General features: G+C 37.3%; 1 protein-coding gene across 2 annotated transcripts in view; it reads left to right on the forward strand.

The window, feature by feature from the left end:
- The window catches only part of LOC145692850 (chymotrypsin-C-like), a 61712-nt gene extending 37409 nt beyond the window's left edge, over nucleotides 1-24303 (forward strand). For both annotated transcript variants that reach the window (XM_081768368.1, XM_081768369.1), the window contains exons 6-9: nucleotides 6070-6188; nucleotides 6567-6731; nucleotides 13471-13627; nucleotides 17364-24303. In XM_081768368.1, coding sequence (XP_081624494.1) covers nucleotides 6070-6188; nucleotides 6567-6731; nucleotides 13471-13627; nucleotides 17364-17560 — 638 coding nt within the window. In that variant the 3' untranslated portion in view covers nucleotides 17561-24303. The remainder of the gene's footprint in view (nucleotides 1-6069; nucleotides 6189-6566; nucleotides 6732-13470; nucleotides 13628-17363) is intronic.
- Nucleotides 24304-25579: the final 1276 nt, after the last annotated feature.

Genomic DNA, 25579 nt, shown 5'->3' on the forward strand with positions numbered 1-25579 from the left:
TTGCACCAATAACGTTCTAATATAAACAACAATTAGAACATTTAGATAAGTTTTCTTCCCTTACCTTGTAGCGATAAAAAAATAATACGTACCACAGTTACGATATTAGGTTAACTTTTTTCTGTTATCTTGTAGCGATAAAATTTAATACATACAGCTTTAGGCAAGATTCCTTAGCTTATCTTGTAGCAATAAGATTTAATGTAAAGATCTTGTAAAATATAAGATCTGCCCTTACAACAAAATCTTGAAAACATACGTCACAGTTTTGCCACCCCTACTCTGCCCACTCTGCCCAATAGGATCACAATGTTTTCAGCCAACAATCATGACGGAAACAAAAGTAGCCAATGAGACGATGGAAGAAACGAGAGTAGCCAATCAGACTTGGCAATGCTCGGTTGTTTTTTTGGCTTCGTTGATTTAATAGGATGAATGTACAAATAGGCAGATCCTCTATTTTATAATATCCTTGATTTGATGCATATAACAATTAAAATATTGGTTAAGCCTTCTTCCTTTAGCTTGTAGGGGTAAAAGTTTATTGTTTACTGATGTAACTCCATCAAGAATGTAACTAAAATAAGTATCTATCAGTGATGGCTCTTGAAGAAAATACCATCGGTAAAAAAATCATTACAAGCTGTCACGAAAACATCATACAACTTCAGGAGATTAATAGAAGGGTTCAAGATCAAAGGAAATAGGAAGTGGCTACAGTGGTATATACACGGAGATCAGCAACAGAAAAAAATGGCGTCGAAATGTTCTTGGATAAGAATATGAAGGAAAAATTAGTGGACCTGAAGAGAATAAGTAACAGAATTGTGATAGCCAAGCTCGTGCTAGAAGAAAGAGAAATCTTGAATAAAACCCCGTGTCTCCTTGTTTGTAGAATCGTCTCTTTTTGTTTTTTATAACATATACATAATATAACATAATGAAATGAAAGAATACTTATCTCTTGGCTGGAGATATACAGTCAGAAGGTAATGCGTCGTTGAGCAGGGTCGTATTAAGATACACCATGGAGAACACACAATTCTGACTGATTTATCTTTACAAATTCAAAGTGTAACATACTGTACATTAGGGTGCATCGAATTTCCACTTTTTTTGAAATCAGCTTACCCTTAGTGATATTTTTTTGCGAAATGGCCTCCATATAACGTGTAAAAAATTGCAAGTCTATTGCTCAATATCTTTAGGTGCCACCAACGGCCAAAAGATTTAAAATTTTGTTAAAAATTAAATGTTATTTTAAAAAAATGTAAAACATCTAGTTTTATGAAATATGGTTATCCTATGTGGTTTTGTTTCTGTAAAAGGTCAATATTTTACGTGAAAAAAATTTCAGCTTGATGAGTCAAGTCATTCAGGTGCTACCTGTGGCTTAAAATATGAAAGAATGTGTCCCTACTTTTTTATTTTTTAAATTAAGTTGCATTGTTTGTGATTCATCTGGATCGTTAATTAGATAAGAAAGATTTTGTTTTACATCTGCAGCTATTTGCTTATTTCCAAACGTTAATGATGGAAATAACCCAGAACTCACCATGAGGAGGTGGCTGTAGTTCGAGTTCCGCCCACCCGTATATACTAATGTTGCATATGGTAGTGCAAGTCATATTGTTACTCTTTTACCTCAAACTGTTTTTCTTTTCTTTTTTGCATTACATTCTGGTATGTTTTTTCTTGATTGTAGTGTTGATAGGACAAATCTATGTCGTGCTTCTTGCCCGCATACCGTTGATGCCGCTTCTGTCCCCAACTTCACCATTCTTTCTGCCGGCGAGTGTGAAAGGGTAAGGATGTAATATATTCATTAGCCATTGGAGCCGTCTTTACATTTTCTCTTAGCTTCTGCACACTCAAGTGTTTTGTCAGTGGTGGCTCCGTCAGCGTCATGTTGACCAATTAATCATATCACCAATTAATCATCATACACACGAATGAGCTCCCATTTTGACATTTGATTGAATTAATAGACGGCAAATCTACTGGACCAAATACATTTAAAGGACAGAATAGGATCAGCACTTCCAATCTGCGAAGAGTTGTCACTCCAGATTTTTCCGCCCGTTCCAGTAGACTGGGATCTCAACTTCACTGAGGATTCATTAAACACGGATCAAAAATATATGCTGAATATCTGCCAAGCGGTTTCTTCAGGAGAATGGCCCATTGAGTTAGCTCACATGAAGCCTGGTAAAATTCATCAAGCCAGATGGGTAATTACAGCAAATAGAGTCTTACGTTTGTGCGTAGGAACAAAAGAACCCACGAATGAACCTAAAACCATCGTCCAGCACATCATGATGGTCTATGCGCCACTCTGGTTTGCTGTGATCCGTAATACATCGTGTGCAGAACAAGCTCGTCATATGTGGCAACTCATCACGACTTCTCGCCACATGGAAGCGAAATACAGGAAAATAATTGATCCAGTGTCCGTAGAAATGCGTGGTACGGTCATCCTGAGAACCTACTTCTATCAGTGTTGACTGACCAAGATGCTAACGTCGAGAGCTCGGCTGGGGGCGAGTCCTAAAATCAAGACAAACGACTCAATCTGGTGATCGCGTACCGGTACGAGAATTCGTCATCCCTGAAATCAACTTAGAAGCGACAAACTATGTTGATATGATTAATTGGTCAACATGACGCTGACGGAGCCACCTCTGACAAAACACTTGAGTGTGCAGAAGCTAAGAGAAAATGTAAAGACGGCTCCAATGGCTAATGAATATATTACATCCTTACCCTTTCACACTCGCCGGCAGAAAGAATGGTGAAGTTGGGGACAGAAGCGGCATCAACGGTATGCGGGCAAGAAGCACGACATAGATTTGTCCTATCAACACTACAAACAAGAAAAAACATACCAGAATGTAATGCAAAAAAGAAAAGAAAAACAGTTTGAGGTAAAAGAGTAACAATATGACTTGCACTACCATATGCAACATTAGTATATACGGGTGGGCAGAACTCGAACTACAGCCACCTCCTCATGGTGAGTTCTGTGTTATTTCCATCATTAACGTTTGGAAATAAACAAATAGCTGCAGATGTAAAACAAAATCTTTCTTATCTAATTAACGATCCAGATGAATCACAAACAATGCAACTTAATTAAAAAAAATGAAAAAGTAGGGACACATTTGTCCATATTTTAAGCCACAGGTGGCACCTGAATAACTTGACTCATCAAGCTGAAATTTTTTTTCACGTAAAATATTGACCTTTTACAGAAACAAAACCACATAGGATAACCATATTTCATAAAACTAGATATTTTACATTTTTAAAAATAACATTTAATTTTTAACAAAATTTTAAAACTTTTGGCCGTTGGTGGCACCTAAAGATATTGACCAATCGACTTGCATTTTTTTACACGTTATATATAGGCCATTTCGCAAAAAAAAGATCACTAAGGGTAAGCTGATTTAAAAAAAAGTGGAAATTCGATGCACCCTAATGTACATCAAGACACAAGAACATCCACACTGCATTTGGGCCAGAAATATCGAATGACCACACTACTATTTGCCGTTGGTTTGTCTTTTTTTTTTTTCGTGACAAAGCATTGCAAAATGAGCCTATGTGCACCGACTAACATCATGTTCGGATTAGTTCTTCAGGCACAACGTAGAAACAGATTGCTAGAAAAGTTTTTGTGCCATTACAGACGAATTAGACCATGCATTATGCCACTGCAAAGATAAGATGAAAAAGTTGGATTCATGGGCGCCACATGAACTGACACCGTCCAACAAGAATCGCCATCTGGGTGTATGCAGTTCTCGAGTGTAAAAGAATAACCTGAAAAGTTTCCTTTATCGGATTGCCACCTAATGTGAAACACTGTTCTGCTATGACAATTATAAATGATGAGAAAAATGTTAGATTGTGGTTAACATCCAGGACTGTTTCCTAAACCACCTTTCCACTTATAGAAGATGTTGTTACTCGTATGGTGTTCTATGGTGAAAGTGATCCATCAAGTATTTCTGAGAAGAGGTGAAACCATCAACACAGATTGTTATAAAACTGAACTCCGTGAAATGCACAGCAAACTAGTCCGCAAGCTTCCAGCAGACATGGATGGTACCTTAATGTTCTACGATGTTGTCACACAACGCACGGTGCATGTTTTTCATAAATTGCATAATGAAACTCTTCTTCGTCCAGGCCTCCTCGAACATGCCTGCAGGTCCCGGATTGGGTTGGACTCTACTGGCTATGATTATACCTTGGGATTCGGTAGCTTATGTGAGCTTATTCGAAGAATCTGGGTATCGGCAGGAATGGGAGGAAGGTGTGCTAGCCTTATAACGCTTGGGTACCATGCCCGAAGAGCATGGGAGGATTTGTCTCTCTAGCTACATCGCCTTGACCAGTAGCTCAGTTGGTAGACACTCAGAACTTCGGTTTGGCTGCGTTCTCTATCCCACACTCTTAGAGAATAGAGGTTACATCGTAACTTGCGAATGAACTTAAAAGGACAAAAATTTATTGTGCACTGCGTATACGTGGACAATTCGTTCAAAATGGATCAACTAGCGGCCAGATGTATTTAGCGGTGACGGTCTATAACCTAGGCCAAACGGCCACAGCTCTCGAGGCATGTGTGAGTAGTTACTTTCATCTAATGTATTCCCCGATAACTGTTCTACTATATACCTTCGCTTACGGAATCTTGGTTACTTCTTGGAGAGAAAGATCTTCCCAGATGATTGGGCGGTACAAAGTGCGGTTGAACACTTCTCTTGCACATTCCACGCTTCTTCCGCCACGGAATCCAATCATTGACTGAGCGAAGACAAAAGTATACCAGTGCAATTGGTGATTATCTTGATTAACCAGGAATATTATAGTTTAAATTTTTAACTTTTTTTTTTTTTTGTGTATAGCTTCGATCTCAAACTTCGTTCTCCTAATTTTAAAAGAACACTTACATTGAAATACTACTTTTATTAACCCTTTTAGGATTTTTGGTAACTTTTGTTACCATGGCGTAGTATCGTATTTGACCGCTTATTTAGGTTCTATAACAAAATATTTAAGCCGGGTTTATTTCATTAGTCAAGTTAAGGATGTACCAAAGAATGCTTGAGATGCATTTTGGAACCGGATGGTCAACTTGGCGGCGCCAAGTGGGGGCGGAGGGCCGTGATTTTTTAAAAATGTATTCGTAAGGCAAATTTCAAAAAAAAAAATCACGCCTTTAGTTTTCACGATATCAAACTGGAACTTTGCATACGAATTAATGTACCTTCGGATATCTCTCAAATTTTTCTGAGATCCCTACGTGAAACCGGGTCTGGGAACGAGGGGTGCAAGTGTTCCGAGAGGGTGATTTTTTTAAAGAAAAAATTTCGTTTTTTTCGATTTTTTCGTTTTGGATATATGATATGTACATGTAAGTGGTACCGTTGGAAAGGTATTTTCAATATGGTTAGATTGCAGAAAATAGATATTGAAAATTGTATACGTTGACATTCAGTTGTATTTTTTCATTACGGTTTATCGCAGCATATACATACTTGTTTACTGAAATAATAGACTTTAGAATTAACCCTAACCAATGTTATATATTTTGAAGAATATTTTCCTGCTGTTCTATGCCTTTCTGGTCTGTAATTCACTGCAGACTATATATATATATATATTTCTACAGCCAATATATTACTGTACCGATACAACCAATTTGTTACTACTTAATATAATGCAGTTTTTGTAAGGTAAATTTAATCGGTATTTTGTGTCCAGCCCGAAAATTGTAATTTTTTACCCAACGTAACTATAGCTCTATGTACAGTTGGCGACAAAACTTCTTTCTGTTTGTTAAAATTTATTTTATGAATGACGGTGGTATGGCTGGAACATACAGAAAATTGCATTCTTTTTTAATTTACTGAAAACTGTAATCAAATTGTCCTTCCATTCTGAAGTTAAATTACGAAACTAATTTCATCAAACGGAAAGAATTTCTGTCGCTGAATGTAGAAATACATAGTTAATGGTAAGAACTCTAATTTATGATACGTATATTGCACTTTTCAGCTGCTCATTGCGTCACAAAGACCTATACTACTCGACCAGAAAATCCAGATAAGTTGGTTATGTATTTTGGAAAATATCACCTCAAACTATGGAGCGAAGGAGGCGTACAAAGTAAACAGGTGAGTTGATCCTATGTAACACTAATAGGTTTTCAATAACTCTTCACTATAAAGCCGCAACTCATAATTATTGTATTTAGCAAGGTTTCTTTTCACTCGTTTTCCATAACATCTGTTGTGTAACACATGGTTTCTTAGACGTATTTTGTTCAAAAGGTGCTTTTCACTTTTAAGAATAAGAGCAAACTTCGAAATCATAGAGCATTCAGTTCCAAATGAACTAAAACCTACCTGGCAGAATACAATTAGACGAGACTATTTGTTCAGCGTCTTCCTTACGTATTGTCACCTGAAGTTTTTTTAAGTTCTTATGAATAAATTATAAGTGTATTTTTTCAGTAGCAAATATATAACTATTAATTTTCCTTTTTTTTCTAGGTGGATAAAATCTTTGTGCATCCTTCTTATAACAATACGAGCTTTCATGGCGACATCGCAGTAGTAATTCTAGCGAGTGCAGTGGAATTTACATTTTATGTTCGACCTGTTTGCCTTTGGGCACCAGCCTCGGATCTCAGTGAAGTTGTTGATAAAGAAGGAGTGGTAAGTACTTATGCTTGCCTACAGGATACATCAGGATATTTTTAAGGATAGTGAAGTGTCGATTGTGATAACTTTATGTTATTAGTATTGTCTTGGTCTCACAGTAATTTACTTACTGTATTGGACATCTGGGTAATATCAAATTCCAAATAAACAACATGTAAGAGGAAAAGTGATACCCATAATTCAAATACGAGAATGAGTCATAAGTTTTGCAATTAGTATACGTCATCGCTTGAGGTATGTATGTCGCGTAGCGAAACAGTACAAGCCACCGAAAAATGCTGGCTATTATTGTTATAGATGTTGGTAGATTACGAGTTGTCCTGAAAATGTATGCAGTTCTACATTCTGTATGTGATGTGATACAGTAGCAAAGATGAAGGTGCAACGAAGTCTAATTTGGGTTCTTTCGCTTTACAAGTTTGAACTGCGCTATAACGCTGTGGAAGCGACCCGAAACATTTGCTATGTGAAGGATGAACTGACGGTAGATCACAACAGTACAACCAGAGGATTTGCTCGAGTGGCAAGAACCTCGCTGACCACCTAACGTCAGGTAGACCAAAAACTGTGGATTTCGCAATCATGTGCCCGGCCATAGATTCAAATCCAACAACTAGCACTTCGAGGTTATTAGGTGAGCTAGTATCTTCCATTCCAGTTTGGTTCACCACTTTGACTACACTGGAAAAAGTATCCAGAGCTGCTGAATCACCAACTGATACCAACTCAAGCACTAAGACAAGTGAATGTGTGTAGTAAATTTCTGAAAAATCCGAGAGTATCTGCTTTTCCTAAAGAATAAAGTGAAATGAACATGGACAGTTTTCGAAACCTCGTGCGAACGTTACGTGCATAAGAAATGGTTTAGCAAGGGTCAGCTCCTGGAATCTGTCACTACATATGAGCTTTTAGAACACAAGGCGATGTTCTCAGGAAAATCAATTCTTCTTAGCATCTCTAGTGGCACGTTATAAGTTCACAAAATAAATCGTCTGGTGGAACTGTGAGAAGATATTAATTTATTGCGAGTTCTTTCCGGACGGTCGAACTATATTAGCAACATCAGGCACGTAGCCAAGGGGGGTTCGGGGTTCCGGACACCCCTTCGAGAACAGAAATAAAAAATAAGGAAGGATGAAACAAAAAGAAACGAGAAAAGGAAGAATCAGTGTTAAAAATTTTTTAAAAGCTAAAAATAGAAATAATTTTTCGTCATCGCTTCTCTGCATTATCAAACATGTTATTTCAGAAACAGTTTTATAATGTTAGGTTAACTTGTCATTTGGCACAGGCAGTAGTTGACGGAATAATAAAAACAAAAATTATGTGGAAAGAAAGTTCTGTTAACATTTGATTCAACAGAGAAAGGAGCGTAGATACTGTAAAATATTTTACAAGACATGATTGGATATGTACTTTTTTTTTAAATATAAAAGTTGAAATCATAATGAAAGGAAAATTGTTATATTTGAATGAACAGAAGGAACGTAGATATATATTGTAAAATGTTTTTTAATACTTTTTTAAAAATATTCTTTTACTCGAGATTTCTTCAGAGTTCGTTATTAAAATACTAACATATCTCATTTTATTATTCAACAAACCAGTATATGTTGCTAGCAAAATAGTTTAGATTGATCAAGTTCCTGGTGTGATAACTACAATACCCCCCGATTATGAAATCCTGACTAAACAAACCAATATACAGTAAAATAGTTTAGAATGATCGAGCCCTGGTGTGATAACCACAGTATTTCATGTCACGGACCCCCCCCCCCTATTACGAAATCCTGGCTACGTGCCTGGCAACCTGCATGCCAAACAATTGCAGAATATGTCCATAATTGTGTGCCCAAAATACCCAATGCTGGTGAAAAATACCCAATATTGATACCAAAAAATACTCTTCTCCTGTAAGAGAACGCAGAACTTGGTACTCTCGAACAAGACGGAATAATCTCCAGGAAATTGAGGAAATTCAATTGATACCTCATCCAGCATATAATTATTATCTCTCTCCCTCGGATTGCTATTTGTTTTAGTTTTATGATCACTTCCTGTGTTGCGATACTTCAGCAATCAAAAGCAAATGGAAATTACAGTGCAGGAGTTGTAAAATTGAAATAGGCATCACATAACTATAGTGATATAATTTTATCGTTTTGGCTGGCAAACGCATATTCTCTGTAGGATGTTGCTTCTGCTCTGCAGGTCCTCAAGAAATCTCTCACATGATACAGGACTGAATAAATAGCTGCTATACATGGCTAAACAAACATGTGACAAAATATGTAAGCGGCATAGTTGAAAATATAGATAACTTAAGCGGGCTAACTAAACTAACTCTATGGCCTATGGAACCCGGAGGTTCAGTGCCGCGTTCACAAAAGCTCTCTACTGACTTCTATCCTTAGCTAATTGGATCCAGTTTCTACTTTGTATTCCTATCTCTGCGAGATCCATCTTAATATTATCCTCCCATCTGAACCTAGGTCTTCCTAATGGTCGTTTTCCTATGGGTCTACCAGTCAAGACTTTGAAAGCGTTTCTACTTTCTTCCATTCTAGCTATGACCTGCCCACCTAAGCCTCCTAGACTTGACGACCCTAACAATGTTGGGTAAACCGCATAAACTATGTAGTTCCTCGTTATGAAGCTTCCGCCATTCCCCATTCTCGTTCCTCTTGGGTCCGAATATTCTTCTCAGGATCCTGTTCTCAAATACTTTCAGTCTATGTTCTTCCCTCAGAGTAAGCGACCATGTTTCGCAACCATACAGAACAACAGGCATGATTATCGTTTCGTATATTTTAAGCTTCAAATTCCTCGACAGAATTCGCGACGACAAGAGATTTTGAACCGAATAGTAACACGAATTCCCTGCTTTTAGTAGACATTTACGTAAAACGTCTACAGTTACGTAAAACTGGCAAAAGAAAAATTGTTAGCTTTTGAAAAATATTTAGAAGTCTGCCCGCTTAAGTCGACATTTAGTCGGCATTAATGTCGACTAATGTCGACTAAATGTCGACTTAAGCGGGCAGACTTCTAAATATTTTTCAAAAGCTAACAATTTTTCTTTTGCCAGTTTTACGGAAGTGATAAGAGATAATGAAATGTAACTTACCTCAATAATAATGTTATTCTATACGCGAACATTTGAATCGGAAGAATTGTCAGTGTTGCCATCCATAGAAATCACTGTGTAACCAGAATTTGAATTACCCAAAAATCTAGGTTATGGCAGTGACTAGAAAAATGAACTCAACGTCAATTGATGACTTATCATGCTGCCTGTGTTCCTTGTTAACTACTTTTTAAATAATATTTGTATTTTAATTCTACTGTTTATAAAAAATATTTAATTTGTACTCTTTATTACAAAATAAATACAAAATATTATGTAAAAATAGTTAACAAGGAACACAGACAGCATGAAAAGTCATCAATTGCCGTTGAGTTCATTTCTCTAGTCGCTGCCATAACCTAGATTTTTGGGTAATTCAAATTCTGGTCCCACTGTAATTTCTATGGATCGCAACACTGAAAATTCTTCCGATTCGACTTTTCGGGTGTAGAATAACATTATCTATCATTGAGGTAAGTTACATTCATTATCTCTTTTCATTTACGAAAAAATGGCAAAAGAAAAATTGTAAGCTTTTGAAAAATATTTAGTAATCTGCCTCGTTAATGGATTTTACTATATTTGGTGAAATACAGGATGATAATTAATTAATGATCACATTCATATTTCGTGTGAAACTTTCAGCTACAAAATTAAAGTAACATGATACATTAAAATAGACGCCATTAACAAACACTACCTATGTTTTGAAAATTACAGGCTTTAGGTATCCTCCCTTGAATCGTATGCATTTCTGACAGCGAACTAACACGTCATCACTTTTATGTTTCATTTGATATCAAGTGAATTTCATTTCTTATGGCAGCTTTCAGAGCGTTGTTTGGTTTATTGACATAGATTTTAAGTAGAACCATAAAAACTCTGGAGCAGTTCGGATAAATGGAAGTGTACTTCATAAGTCATTATGAGTCTCTATTCAAAATTCTGATTGGCTAAGTTTAACCCAATCATAGTGTTGCATAATGCCAAATGACGCTGAAAATCAGCTGGTTTCAGAACTTGTGGGATATCTGTATGGAAACAAGTTGAGATCCTTTCACAGGAAGTTGCGCACTATTTCTCTGTTCATAGCAAGGTCTTGTGACAACCTTCTTGCAGATTTCTTTGGAGTGTTTGTGATCACAACCCTCACCCTTACGTTTTTTTTTTTCATTACGTACAGATCTACGCCTACCCGTACTTTAGCATCAATTACACTGTCTCTGTTTCTATGGGATTCAACTTATCGCAGAATTGATTTCCGACACAGAGTCGCACGCACACCAAACCTAGTGCAAAAGCTTCTTTAAGCAGTAATAGCTGAGTAATTGCTAGCAAAATAAAATTCCACTATTGTTGCTCGCTCTTCTGTACTCCATCTTTAAACGTTACACCACTAAATTTTGCTAATGTTGGTCTTTGTTTTAAACTACAAAACTTGCAATGTAAAATGGTAATAAATTAATTGTAGCCCTGTATTATTTGTGAGTTTCTATGTATTGTTATAATATGAAAATGTATTTCTTAGCAATGGAAAACACCTCTACAATAATGTTATACTTATCTTGATTGATTTACTAGAAGTTAACATCCTTTTTTCAACACCAAAGCTCCCTGAAAGAAATTCTACTGCTTAAAGTGAGATCCAAGCCACTAGTCCGGATTTTATATCCAAGAGTTTGTGTTCAAGGATACAACCGGCTTTCACGTTCTCCAGAAAATCCTGAAAATCGAAATATGAGTATCTGCACTGGGACTATTATTCACGAAAAGAAGATGGAACACAAAAGTACGTGCCATACACAAGGGTGACATGTAATTGTAACCTCGAAGAAACATTGGTTCAAACCTAGCTCTCTCGTGGTTATATAACATAACCAAGAAAGTTCTATCGCTTTTTCACCCACTACCTTCAAACATCGAAATGTCACCTAAGACGTACCTGAAAGATCAAAAATAGTCCCTAACATCATCGACGACCTCCTGCCAACGTTCTGCAAGGCCATGGATTCCAGCGTGGTACAACTTGGTGAACCGTGAAGCAAAGAATGTATCAAGTGCATTTTGCCCCTCTACTAGGGATTTGAACCGGTGTCCTCTAAGGTGACTGTCCAAAGAATTAAACAGGAGATAATCGGCCAGTGCAATGTCCGGGGAGTATGATGGATGCGATAGTGTTTCCCATCCAAGACGTAGAATGGTGTCCCGGGTCATTTTAGCCACGTGGGGCTTAGCGTTGTTCTGTAATAGGAGGACCCCTTTGCGATTCAGAAGTGCTGGCTCTAGAGTTTTGAGTTTTTCTTGAATACGGCTCAACTTCTGACAGTACACACTTGCATTGATGCTCTGGCCAGCTGATAGCAGTTCCTGATGCACGATGCCGCGAGCGGTCTACCAAAAACACAGAAGGACCTTCTGGTGATGCAGTGCTGGTTTCGACTGTTTTGGAAAAGGTTCATAGGATGCTAAGCAATTATGACGGCGCCGTGGAGCTCCCTACAGAACCCACTTTTCATCACTTGTCAACACCTTGTCCAGAAATCTCTCCTTCCTCAGACGAGACAGCGAAGAAACACCGGTATATGCTCGCGTTGCCTTCTGGCGCGGAGTCAAATATGTGGGACCCATCGACCCAATTTGTAGTGCTTCCCAAGTGTAGTGTTTCTCTACTCACACTGAATTGTAGTCCCAGTTCCTCACATGCCTGGCCACTATTCGCCTCAATTATTGCCTGAAGATCATTTTGTACATGTATTGGTCTTCCTGCACGTGGTGCGTGTTCGAGTGTTTCGTCACCGTCCTTAAACTTGTTAAATCACCGCTGCACTGCTTTCGTAGTCATGACACTCTCGCCAAAGGCCTGGCATATCTTCTGTCCCGCTGCAGCGGTTTAGACCCCAGTTTGAACTCGTACAGCGTACACGAACTATGACGCTCTGTGGATGTCCCATGTTCACTCTGTCCTTACGCAAGTTCACGGTGTAACTGAACTGCCACAGCCAAGTAGTATGTTGGATATAACCACAGCAACTGACCTTCGCCTTATCTCCATTCGCATTCAACTCACGATGTGAAAGCCAATTGAACACAAAGCTCCACAAAAAGCAACGGAACTTTCTTGATTACCTTTATAGTTAGCATATATGTCTTAGGCGAGGAAACCCGTATTTGAATCTCAATGGGAGCCATGTGGTTCGGATTTCACGTTAAACTGTAAGTTCACATTTCATAAAGTCTCGGTGGTGAAAGGAACACTAAATTCCAATCCGAACTACCAAGGAAAGTACCAGGTCCACGTGTACAGAAAACAATCCGAGTTGCCACTTTGCCACGAAGAGGATATAAAAATATTTTGTAAGTATTAGAATAAAATTGATTGAGAAACTGCACGTTTGCCAGTTCTGAAGGGCTGATTAGTACATTTATAGACACGTAGACAAATTGTTTACCAAAAAGAGCGCTTCTGCAATTCCTAAACATAAAAGACTTCCAATGTTCTCTTTGTATACATGGTTCAATGCTTGTGTTCATACACTAAATATGTACCTTTAAAACTTCAAATTATAACGTATACTTTAAAAATGTTCTTCCTTGTTTTACTTCTAGGTAATTGGCTGGGGTCGTGATGAAACCGGCGCTTTAACAGAAGAATTGATGATGGCGAAGATGCCAGTTGTGTCTCAGCAAACTTGTTTATGGAGTAAACCAGATTTCTTTCCACGATTCACCTCCAATATGACTTTTTGTGCTGGGTTCCGCAATGGTTAGTTGATTCATTTTCTTCCATTTATTGAAGCGAGTTATCAGCAAGTTTTTGTACCTCTTGACTCAAGATGAAAACTTTCGCATTCTTTCTCGATTATACTTACAATTAGTGTGCTGTAGCGGCGTCGCATTAGCGGAGGGCCTGCAAGGCTTGCAGTGCAGGTAGCTCTTAATGAGAGTCCGCAGACTCTCTCCAACATCTGACTATGAATTGCGGTGTTTTTTAGGATAGCTCTAGATGTTTACTATGGGTAGAATTATCACTTATTAAATATAAAATTATTTTTTATTTTAATTTTGTGTTGAGGTCGGCGCAGTTGTTACGGATGCTTACAGTCTCAGAAAGTGGCCAACATCGCTGACAATACAGTTGTTACGAATGCTAACAGTTTCAAAAACTAGCCAACAACGCTGATGGTGCAGTTGTTACGAATACTCTCAGTCTCAGAAATTGATCAATGTCGCCAATGGTGTAGTTGATATGAATGCTTACAGTCTCAAAAGCTGATCAATATCGCCAATGGTGCAGTTGTTACGAATCCCCACAGTCTCAAAAACTGGCCAACACCACCGATAGTGCAGTTATTACGAATACTCACAGTCCCAAAAAGTAGCCAACATTGCTTATATCGACTAGGTAAAGTTTAGAAACTAGCATTTACAGTATTTAGGATTATTTTAGGACTAGGTTAAAGTTGAGAAACTAACATTTACAGCATTTAAAACTATTTTCTGCAAGGAGTAAAATAATCCCAAAAGTTAGCAGGAAGGTAGGGAACCATTTTTTTCATCCCAATTGAAGATGTAGCTAAAAGACGAGGTAGAGCGTAAAGAAAAAAATACTGTGTGTGTATGTGTGTGTGGAGAAGGTAGAGTGTAAATTTATTAGGAGCATTTCAAAATAAAACTTAACAGTAAAGTTTAGAGGACGTGCAGAAAATTGCAGACTAGACAAATAAAAAGGTTGAGTCAGGGGGAACCATTAAAAGAATTGCTTGAGCCTGATTCCAGGAATTAGTATGTTGACGTTACGAGTTGTCTTAAAAACCATAACGCAAGATCAAGGTTCCAGTGTAGCAGATCCAAAACTCGCTTTTGGAACAAAAGTGTCGCTTTTCTTGATCTACGAACTCCTTGATCAGATTCACTTCCTGACGGTAGTGCTCTTCATTGAACAACAACAGAGTTCCCATAGGCTTTCTCTGACCCTCGGAGGACTGGCTCGAAGTTGGGCTCTCTTCCACAGAATTGTCGTAGGGTTGTTTCTAATCCAGAAGCACAACCAGAATGACAGGCGACGGTCACCAACAATGTCAGATCATCCACAAGAGACGAACAACTTCAGCTGCAAGGCAAATATCCCCTGGGCAAGGACATGGCAAAACAAAAACCTTGATGTTTTTGACTATATTTAAGAGACGATCCTGTGGACGTCACGTTGGCATGATGTAAATTGCTCAGGAGCGTCATTTCAGACTTCTGTTGAGGGGGGCAAGAGCACCACCGACATAAGATTTTTACCTTCTGTACTAGTATATTAGTAGACAATCAATTAGAGTATATGTATTCCTCAAACTCTGGGGGGGGGGCAATTGCCCCCTCCTGCCTTCCCTAAATGACGCCCCTGAAATTGCTCCTCCCAGAGGGTGTCCTTTATGGTAATGACAAAGTTATGGAGCCCTTACACGCACACACATGTATGAAGAAACCACCCAACTTGCATGAAAAATGATAAAACCACAGGCAAGTTGACCGTATGTGGTCTCGTTCATGTATGTTGAAAGCTTTCAAAATCTTCTGTAAACTTGCGTGATGGTTTTGCCGTTCTTCATGCAAGTTTATTGTGTATTTGCTCGTTCACGCAGGTTGGTTGTTTTATACTTAGATCCAACAATCACGACAGCTGAAGAAATCACGTGATTCTTTCCTCCGTAATGCCAAGATCCTTAACGATGGATGATCTGCGTTACATGACAAGCGATTCTGTGCGTGTATTTATTCAGAAATACAAAGAACTACCAAGTAAAATTTTAAAAAAAGACTACTATGTGGGAAGGACTACTATGTGTGGGGTATGAAAAACTATCCATTCGTAAATAGTTCACTATATCGTCACTTTCATTTCTTAATTCTTGAAGAAGTACAGTGTGTGACAGAACGTGTACTTCTTCCTTTGTCCAGTAGATTCCAGTGGTCCTTTGTCCAGTGGATTCATGCTTTTCGTAAATTGGACAGGAAGTTGGTACGTGTGTGGGCAAAAAATTCTTCCAACATGCATGATAAAACAAATCTTTCATGGAAGTTGGTCACGCAAGTGTGTGTGTCTATGGCTCTCTTAACAGGCCATTGTTACAGTGAGAAAATTTGGAATGAGATTAAGAAAATGATGAGTTTTTAGTGCATCACGCGAAACTCTAATAGCAAAAAGTCATGCTAATAAATATCGCTGCGTGTGCTAAATCTTATAGATGTCAGCAGGATTGTTGTGTAATGAAGCCTTTGAACAATTGACTAGTTATTATGGTACGGAGTTGTGTAATGGAGAAGGACTGGACGGACTGCCTGTTACTTGTCGCGTTATAGCGACATTCCATCTGCTCCAGAAAGCATACAACGACGTCACGAATCGTCTCTCAAACAACGACATAGCGATCAAAGTGCAGGTGTTGCAAAGCCAGGTCTCAACTTCAAGACATCAGGGTCACTTTCTCTTGGACTACGGCCTTCACGCTCAGTTCCACTTCCTGACGATCGTGCTTCACATCAATAGCAGAGTTTGCAGGCTTCCTCTGACCCGCTGTTGGGGCCTCTACTAAAAAGTCTGGTGGTCCTCATCCAGTACCACAAGCAGAATGACAGTTGACAGTCATCATCAGCGTCAGCCCAGAGACGAGTAGCTACAGCAGCAAGGCAAATGACAACTTGACGAAAGGCAGCCCAAAAGTCCCCTTGTTTTTGTGATCTGCATAATTAAGGCACGGTTCTGCAGGCGTCACGACGGTGTGACATAGATCTCTCCTCGAGAGGGCGTTCTTTCCAGTAATAACGAAGTATTAGACCATACTAATAGAGGGGCAAATTTGGAATGGGGTTAAGAAAGTAATGACTCATAGAAAAGTTGTTATTTTGATAGCACGTGGATACGAGAGGAAAATTTCTGCAGTCTTTATTATATTTTAATCGAGTAACATAAACTTAGTAATGTAAATTTTGTAACTAAATGGTATAGCATATGTAACTGATGAGACGTTGAAGCTACCTCCTTCGCTGTCTATGGCAATGTCCTGCTGAGTCGATAGTTCAATAGTCGATGCCAATCGGTTCATTTACACTACTATAGATTTTAGATACTATATGATACGTATTATACAGTATAAACATTCCTATTTATTTGTACATCATTACTAGACTAAACTTAAAACATGAAATTTGGTGTTTGAACAAATTGTTTAAAATAATTAAATACGTGTTTTATCCTTTGTTGATATTTGTTCTAGGAGAGAAGGAAAGAAATGGGAAGAAAAAGAGACAGTTGAAATTATTATAAGATACGTATGTATATACAGTATATGAGGTACGTTTTTGGTACGGTTTGAATTTTTAAGATCTTTTTTCACCCAAATTTTGCACTTTTTTCAGCTAAATCAAATTATCTTTTTCTCTAAACCAAAATTTTGCACCTAAAATTCCTAGCTCTAATAGAATAATAATAATAATACATTTTCTTCCCATAGGAACAAGTGTGTGCAACGGTGATAGTGGCGGAGGAATGGTGTTCCCCATTAACAGTGGCGGAGGAGATGTTTGGCACTTACGAGGAATAGTTAGTGTTAGTGTTCCTGTAAAAGGAGAAAGAATTTGTAACACCAAACATTATGTAGTGTTCACTGATGTTGCTAAGTACATCGATTGGATCAGCAGTTTAATATAAAAACAGCTATTGTTTCCCTCGCGTATCTTAACATATTGCCAGAAGGGTGACTTGTTAAAAGTGACACATACACAATTTGTCTGTTAAATTTCGAGGCTGATGACAGAAAAAAGAAACAAAAGACAGAATAACTGTAACCGCATGTTATTATTCCATGTGCGTATCTCTATACTCTTTCAATAGAAGTAGCAGCACGGGCGTAAATCTGTAAGAAAGGAATCTTCTGGAATTCTTGTTGTGTTACCCTGCTCAGTTTACTTTTAACAGCCTGCTGGATATTAGTAATTGGATCAAACTTCTGCTGCTTCAGTTTCGATTTAGCCTTTAAAAAAATCTGTTTCCAGCGTTAGAACAAAGTAGACGTAAACAAAGCGAAATGTATTCCTGCGCGGCTCACACGTGCTTCGGCAGCAGCGAGAGACGTGAACATCAAAGTTGTCTGCTAGCTTACTGTTGTCGCATAATTTCCAAAGTGTAAGGTTACAGTTGGTTGGTAAATAATTAACGCAGTGACACTGACTACTGCTATGTTGGAAATATGTATTTCCTTAAATCGTTAAATAAACGAGATTGCCTTTGTTCCTGTTGTCTTCTTTTGTTTTTTTATAACATGAGAAGAAGATGGATTATTGTGACCCATCGCCGCCAAGGAACTCTGCATCCTACAATTTCAAATGAGCGGGGTCGGCGAGCAAACTCATACGCATGCGCAGTAAATTCTATATGTCTAAGTACGGGTGAGGTTGGAATAAAGCTACATCTGTTGTTAAATATTATGTATATTAAGTTTCTCATCACAAAATGTAGGATAAATTCAGATCTCTTCATTTGAAATTATTATTCTAGTAGGGATTATATTGCGGCAGGATACTAGTGTAGTGAGACCAACAACCAATTACTCCAATTACTAGTCATCGACCCACTGGTACTCAGGTGAGTTTGTTTACATCTACTTTTTTCTAAGGCTGGAAACAGTAGAGTAGTGGTTCTCAGCTAAATTACTATCGCGACCCCCATTTTACCACATCCTCTTCCCAGCGACCCCCTTATAATTTCTGGTTTGTAAGAAGCTTGTGTGAGATTTTCAATATACCTATTGCGCAGATCTCACAATATCCATCTATTTCTAGAATTGTAGAATCCATTTCTTGCATGTAGTAGAGCGAATGGATTACTAAAAGCGAATGGATTAAAACCAAATTTGGTCAATTCATTCATAATACAAATATCGAATCCGATTCGTCATACTGTTTTAAAATGGAGGCTATTTGAACATTTTAAAACTTTATAATTCTGTTAATTTTGAGTCATATAATAAAATAATTAAGTGCTTGCTAATTTTGGTTTAAAAAAAAACTTGAACAGCTGTTAAACAAGTTATTGAGTATTTTAAATGATTTGATAATGTGCGTCACGAAGATTGAACCGGGCATTGCCGCATAATTAGTATAATCACACCATGCTCAGGTATAGCATTAGCTTTCAATATGCAGATTTTGTTGCATTTGTATTTTTCTGGCATTTCAATATGCTGTTCTTATTAGTTCCATGTCGTATCTCTTTAATTTAAATTGATTTTTAAACAGCTCTGCACCTGTTGAAAATGTTTAGTAGACCTATTTTTTGTTGTTCTTAACAGTATGTATATAAATAAAAAATATGCACATCAGAACAAAATTCAGAATAATATTTTAAAATATTTTCCGGTATTAGATTCTAATTATACAGTATATATATCTCTTCCGCGTACGTTCGCGATCTGCATGAAATCCTCTCGCGACCCCTCTAGGGATCGCAACCACCAGGCTGAGAAAGCCTGGCCTAGAGGAACAGAAAAAAGTCGGGACAGTAAGGGGAAGCTCCAATCAGTAGGTTGGCTTGGTAAAGATTCTCCGCAGTCAAAGAAAGAGTGCTTTCACATGTCAAGCGTGAATACGATATTGATGTTGTTCTTCGACTGGAGAGAAGAATTCGTACCCGAGGGTCACACCATTACAACAGCAGTTTAGAAATATATTGTGAATCAGTTATTGAAGAAATTTATACGTGTGAGACCGAAAGTTCTTGATTCTTACGAATGGCTCCTTCTCCATGACAATGCCCCTTGCCACTAGGCGATTCTTGTTGAGCTGTTGTTCTGTTGGGCAAGAAACAAGTTGCCTACAAGAACTACACATCTTGTTCTCCACACCTTGCAACAGCAGATTTCTTTCTGTTCCTTAAGGTTAAATCCAAACTGAAGGGCAGAAGTTTGACTCCATTTCTGATATCAAGCAGGCTGTTACCAGTGAAGTGAACAGCGTCACACAACAAGACTTCTAGAAGGGGATCTTACAGCTGTACACACGTAGGCCTACCACTACTTATATCAAAAGCAGATATAATAATAAGATGTCGTTAGAGTTATTCTGTCTTTTATTTCTTTTTTATATCATCAGTCTCGAAACTTAGTAGACGGGCTATGTTCTACTCTTTGCAAAATCTTTTAAAGGGGTTTACCGTAAAAGGTAAAACCATTGCATAAGTAAGAACTTAAGAAACAGTGGTTTAGCCACAAAACTTTAACACTCTTCCCACTTTCTACACTTCCCGAATTTTTCTGGAACCCCTACCTAAACTCAATAATAATAACATCACTCGGATGAATATTGTGATGGTACCTTGTGTAAAGAGACTCTGAAATTTCCATTATACTCCTCAATTACAAAATTCTGTATAAGCAACTGATAACCGGGATAAGTCCTCTACCCTTTCCGTTTGTTGTAAATCATTCAAATATGAATGCAAGTAATAAGAAATTAATAAATTAGTTACCACAATCTATGTATTAATGATTGTTAACCTATGAAACACGACCTACTACTGAGTTTTGAGGAAACATTTGATAGACTGCTTAGTCCTTGTATTAGAAGTGAAGTTCAACATAGTTAATTGAATGTCTAAAAGATAGGTTGCTTGGTTGGTTGCAATGGAATTTAGCATCCCTTTTCACGAAACGTAGACGTACAGCTTCAGCTGAGATCCGGACTATATGAGTTCCCACTGGGCATCGAATCCAGATCTCCCGCGCCAAAGTCCTAGAATATTGGTTTCTACATTTATATGTCGTATATACGATGCGAAGATACTTCATCGTCCGACTGTAAGTCTCAGAAAGAAAATTGAATTCGACGTATCAGCATATGTAAACAGGTTTGTACCTAGGTAGTTGTGAAAGAATAAAATCTACTTTCCTTTTACTTTCACAGCCAGATACCCCTTCTCTTTCAAAGTTCATAATCTCTTTCATTTTATTTTTATACTCTAATATTTGTAAATGCTCCACCACCCGAAAGTGTTTTAGGCAGTTTTACCCGAAACTGCAATCATTTTGATATTTATAAAAAGGAAAGAAAAGAAAGTCAGTTCCGAATTATTTTGAAAATCTTCGAAGTACCGTAGTAAGATAATATACCGGTAACTCCCTGCCTCCCATGCAATAAATGAACATTTTCAGTGAGAATTGCATGTGAAAGAAAATCTTTAATTCAACGTCCCACGCATCCATTTGACCTTTAATCTAGAGGATACAAATATTTAATGAAATTGAATTATTATGTAAGAATTCAGGGAGTGAAAATGTAGAAGGAAATAGGACAAACCCTGGGAAAACCCACAGACACGGTGCTATACAGTTTAAATTCACAGAGGCTGAGATCGAATCAGGGACTTCTTAAACCAGAGGTGAGCGCTACCACTGGGCCACCGTACAACTTGCAGGGATTTCGAATCGCATCAGTAAGTGTATAGTTTCCTCGGACAGCACAAAATTGTGCACATTTATTACACAGGCTGTTGAGAGTGCTTTCGAGAGTTCTAATACTGTATCATCATCACACCCTCTGTATAGAGAAATGTGAATGGAAAATGTGTATGTAGGCATGTGTGACGGAAGATATATTGTCTATTTTTTCAATTTCTTTTCATATCTCCTGTTACAGCCCTCAGTTCGCACACTGCTTATTTTGGTCCCCTTGGAAACTCTAGAATTGAAGACAATCTTACAATGGCCAAACAATAATATAATTTGATTCTGAACAATTTAGATGTTTCATGTCACTCGTATACCAGAAACGTGAACTATTGATGTAACCTATTCACTTGTAGAGCTCTAAGTAATACATCGTTACGTGTACAAACCAATATTTCCCCTTTCTTTTTTCTGTCAATTCTCTCAAAATTGTGTTTTTTGAGTAAGAATTACTAACCCCAATGTGGTAACATGAATTGTAACTTCTTCCTCTCTGTCTTATATTTCAATATGCCTTCCATCAGCTTCCTAAAAATACGGTTTCTTCTCAGGTAATGTTCTAGCTGGTCTCTCCCCTACATTTCAATAACCTACATTTCTGAATCCTCGATAGTGTTATATTCAGCTCATAATTAATAATACACGGCTAACTGTTATTGCTTATAAACTATAGGGCCACACGGATTTCAAACTTCATTGGATTTTGCAAAGATTGTATAAAAGAAGTTTCGCCATGACATTACTCAGGAAATTTTCCAGCATTACTTTGTACTTTTGTTTTATAGAGTGTTTTACTGAAGAACAAAATCATGCAATAATTATTCGCAAGAATATTGAAAACTTGTAAAGTAAGATGGGGTATACTTTGCACCAGATTTAAGGAATTTTAAAGAAAATCGCATGTAACTTACAAACGTAATGATTTAAATGAAATGAAATGAATTTTTTTAGTTTTACGTCCCACGGTTATGCCGGTTAGGCTAAAGGAGACGGTGATGATGAGAGATGAACGAAATGGTGGAATGAAGAAAGTGGGAGGAAACGGGAGAACTCCGAGAAAACCCACACGGTGTTTGTCCACCACAAAGTTCACTTGGCGGAAGCAGGGTTTGAACCCGAGACCCCAAGCACCAGAGGTGAACGCTCTACTACTGAGCCACCGCGGCCCCCCGTAATGATTTAGAACACTGTATTTTAAAGATATAATAGCTAGATATATATATAAGGAAAACATCCGTGCAAGTGCATTAGTAAACATTCAGTATGACCATAGTTATTGAAATATAAACTTTGGTGCAAAGTTACCCCATAAGTGGGGATACTTTGCACAACATACAAAAGATATGTTCAACACACGAACGTAATGTTTTTGTGCAATGTTTTGCCTTCAGTATTTATACATTTGCCTTCCTACACAAAACTGCATGCAGTCTACAAATATTGATATAAGGATGATGGTATCAGTATTAGTACTGATATTTGTAAAGAAAATTATGTATTTTCTGGTACTGGCACGGGAACTACATTCTGATAGTTTAGCATATGCTCCACAAAATTTCCAACTCAGGAACAGAGAAAAAAATCACCGGGAACGAATTTGCCTTGGCTGCTCTTTATGTCCAAGAATATCTCAACCGGAACTAAGGAAAATTTACGGGGTTGGGGGCTTTCAGGCTGAGATCCACATAAATTGCATGATTTATTTTTAAAAAATCTAATGCTAGTCATTACTATGCTTATAAGCTTCAAACCTCACCAAAAGTCTAGTGATATCTTTTTTTTTTTTTTTTTTTTAAGTCTTTCTAAGTGAGTCACTCCCAAACTGATTTTCTGGATTCGCCACTGTTCGTAATTTATTTTCCAACAAGAAATCCATTCCGGCATCTACCTAAATGAAAAAAAAGAAAAAAGATTACCTAAAATTAGAAGGCAGGAGGTACCAGCAGTAGTAATTTCCTATCTAAGGAGTTACTATGGACCGGTGCGTAAAGTAACCCCGATTAGAGGCTGAAACCGCCTTCTTCCAGTTGTAACTTTTTTTTTCAAGACTTTAAAACGTTTCACACTTCAATTTCAACTATTGCATCAAAGTACCATTATACACAGTAGTATTCTACGATACTGACTTAACTTTGACGGAAATTCTTCAAATTTTGTCGGCCTTTACAGTGACTGCTTTCCATATCTCTATAACAACAAACCCTCCCGCTAATTAGAACTGATGTTAACCGCCAACATTATAGCCAAAATACGGTTAGATGTTCTATCTTACGGTGGGCGTTGAAATTTTGTCTTTAGAGTAGACGGTTTTACTGACAGATGACTGTGCAACTCTTTTCATATTTTGTGTTAAGTTACCCCTGAAGTGCAAAGTGAAGGGTTGATTTAAGTAAAGGCTTATGTAACCGATTCGAGGTTTTACAGGAGAGATTTTTCTGGATCTTTTACAGATTTCGCTCTTTTGCTTGGTATGTATGGATATAGGCTTATCTTTATTGTGTCGTATACTTTGATCATCTTTCAATGAACATTAGCTCATATCCAAACACAGTCATTTATGCCATACATTAGAACAAAATTTTACATAAGATTTTATCTAAGTTAAACTTTGATTTGTATCTTCATAATCCGCACCTAAAACCTCTTACCTGCTTGACCTGTGAGTCATGTTTAAAGAATTGAATACCCGTTTAACTTTCAGAAACTCTCTACCCTAATTCCTATATAAAATAGAATAACAGTAAATGTATCTCTATGAAATGTCCCTAGCGAAATTATGTTTACCAACATCTATGCATGTGAATTTAAAGCTTTTAGAAGTAAGTGTGGGTGTTCAAGATTTTTTTTTTTATATATAAACGCTACCGTACGTTCTGCGTATATAAAATGAATTGTGTATGTACCTTCCAATGTATCATTGTTAACAAGTGTTTCTTAAATAAATGTTTTTCTAAATAGCTTTTTTCCGTTAATTATTTAAAACTGTTCCTATACATTGTCCTATACATTATTATTCAATTCGAAACTTCGCACAGCACATTTCATAGCATTTCACACATAACATAGCCTAAATCTATTCACAACTTCAAAACTGTTGCAGGGTTTGGAACTTACCGTTTTGTTTCTCTTCGAACGAGGATGTTGTTTAATATGTCACACGACCATTGCCATTTAAAATAAACAAGTTGATTCCAAGATGGCGGCCACCAAGATGGTGGGAGACAACCTTAAACACGTCATAATGTTTCTCCCCTCGTACCAGCATTGATCCTAATTGATTCCGGTGTAACAACTTGCCATTACCGTCCCTTCGCAGAAAAACTAATTCAGGAAAGAAAGTATTATGTTCCCTTCCCTCTATTCAAACAAGTAGCCCCTCCAAGAAGAATATTCCGGCCCGGTATGTGGATCACAACGCCGTTAGCGCACGTAAAAATGAAGGTTACTGAAAAAGAATGGTATGCTAAAGCCCAACAACTAACAATATGTCTTCAAAGGTTACAGGGACCTACTAATATTACTTGATAAACGACTCAAAAGGAATTTAGATAAAATTAACAAAATTTCACTTTTCTAAAACAGTAATTTAAGAGAAAAAAATATGTAATGTTGAATACAACAACGAAATTGTAAAGTTCGAAAAATTTTGTCTGATTTTGAAACAATATGTTCAACCACTAGATTTAAATAAATTCGATTCATGCAAAACCATAACAAACTTATACATTTCTGAAAAATTCATCAGGCACATGTATGAAGTAAAATTCCAAGATAGCTCCTGCCTTATAACAAATTATATTTAACGCGAACCATTTTTAAAATATAATTACATATATCACTTAAATTCAATAACAATATTTGAACTGATGGTTCAATTAGACAGTTCAACAATTTTCTATCTACATTTTTATATACTCACGGAACAACAAGAATATGATTCTTAAATTCACAAATAAAATATAATACATACAATACTAAATATGGTATTACACATTCCTCGCGAAGAAAACAAGTGATGGGCCCAATCACTTGTTTTCGAGGTTCCTGGATCGGAAGGATAAACAACCAATCAAATGCAAGTATAGCAATCACATGACATATTGACAAAAGACTCAAACCATATTACCAGATCATTTAAATTAAGGAAACACTAAACTCTACAATATCCCAATAAATATACTGTAGTGGAATACAGGGAGGAAAAAAGGAGGTGAATAAGTTACCAGAGG

The sequence above is a fragment of the Thermobia domestica genome, chromosome 8, assembly GCF_964235325.1.
Source record: "Thermobia domestica chromosome 8, izTheDome1.hap1.1, whole genome shotgun sequence".
Lineage (NCBI taxonomy): Eukaryota > Metazoa > Arthropoda > Insecta > Zygentoma > Lepismatidae > Thermobia > Thermobia domestica.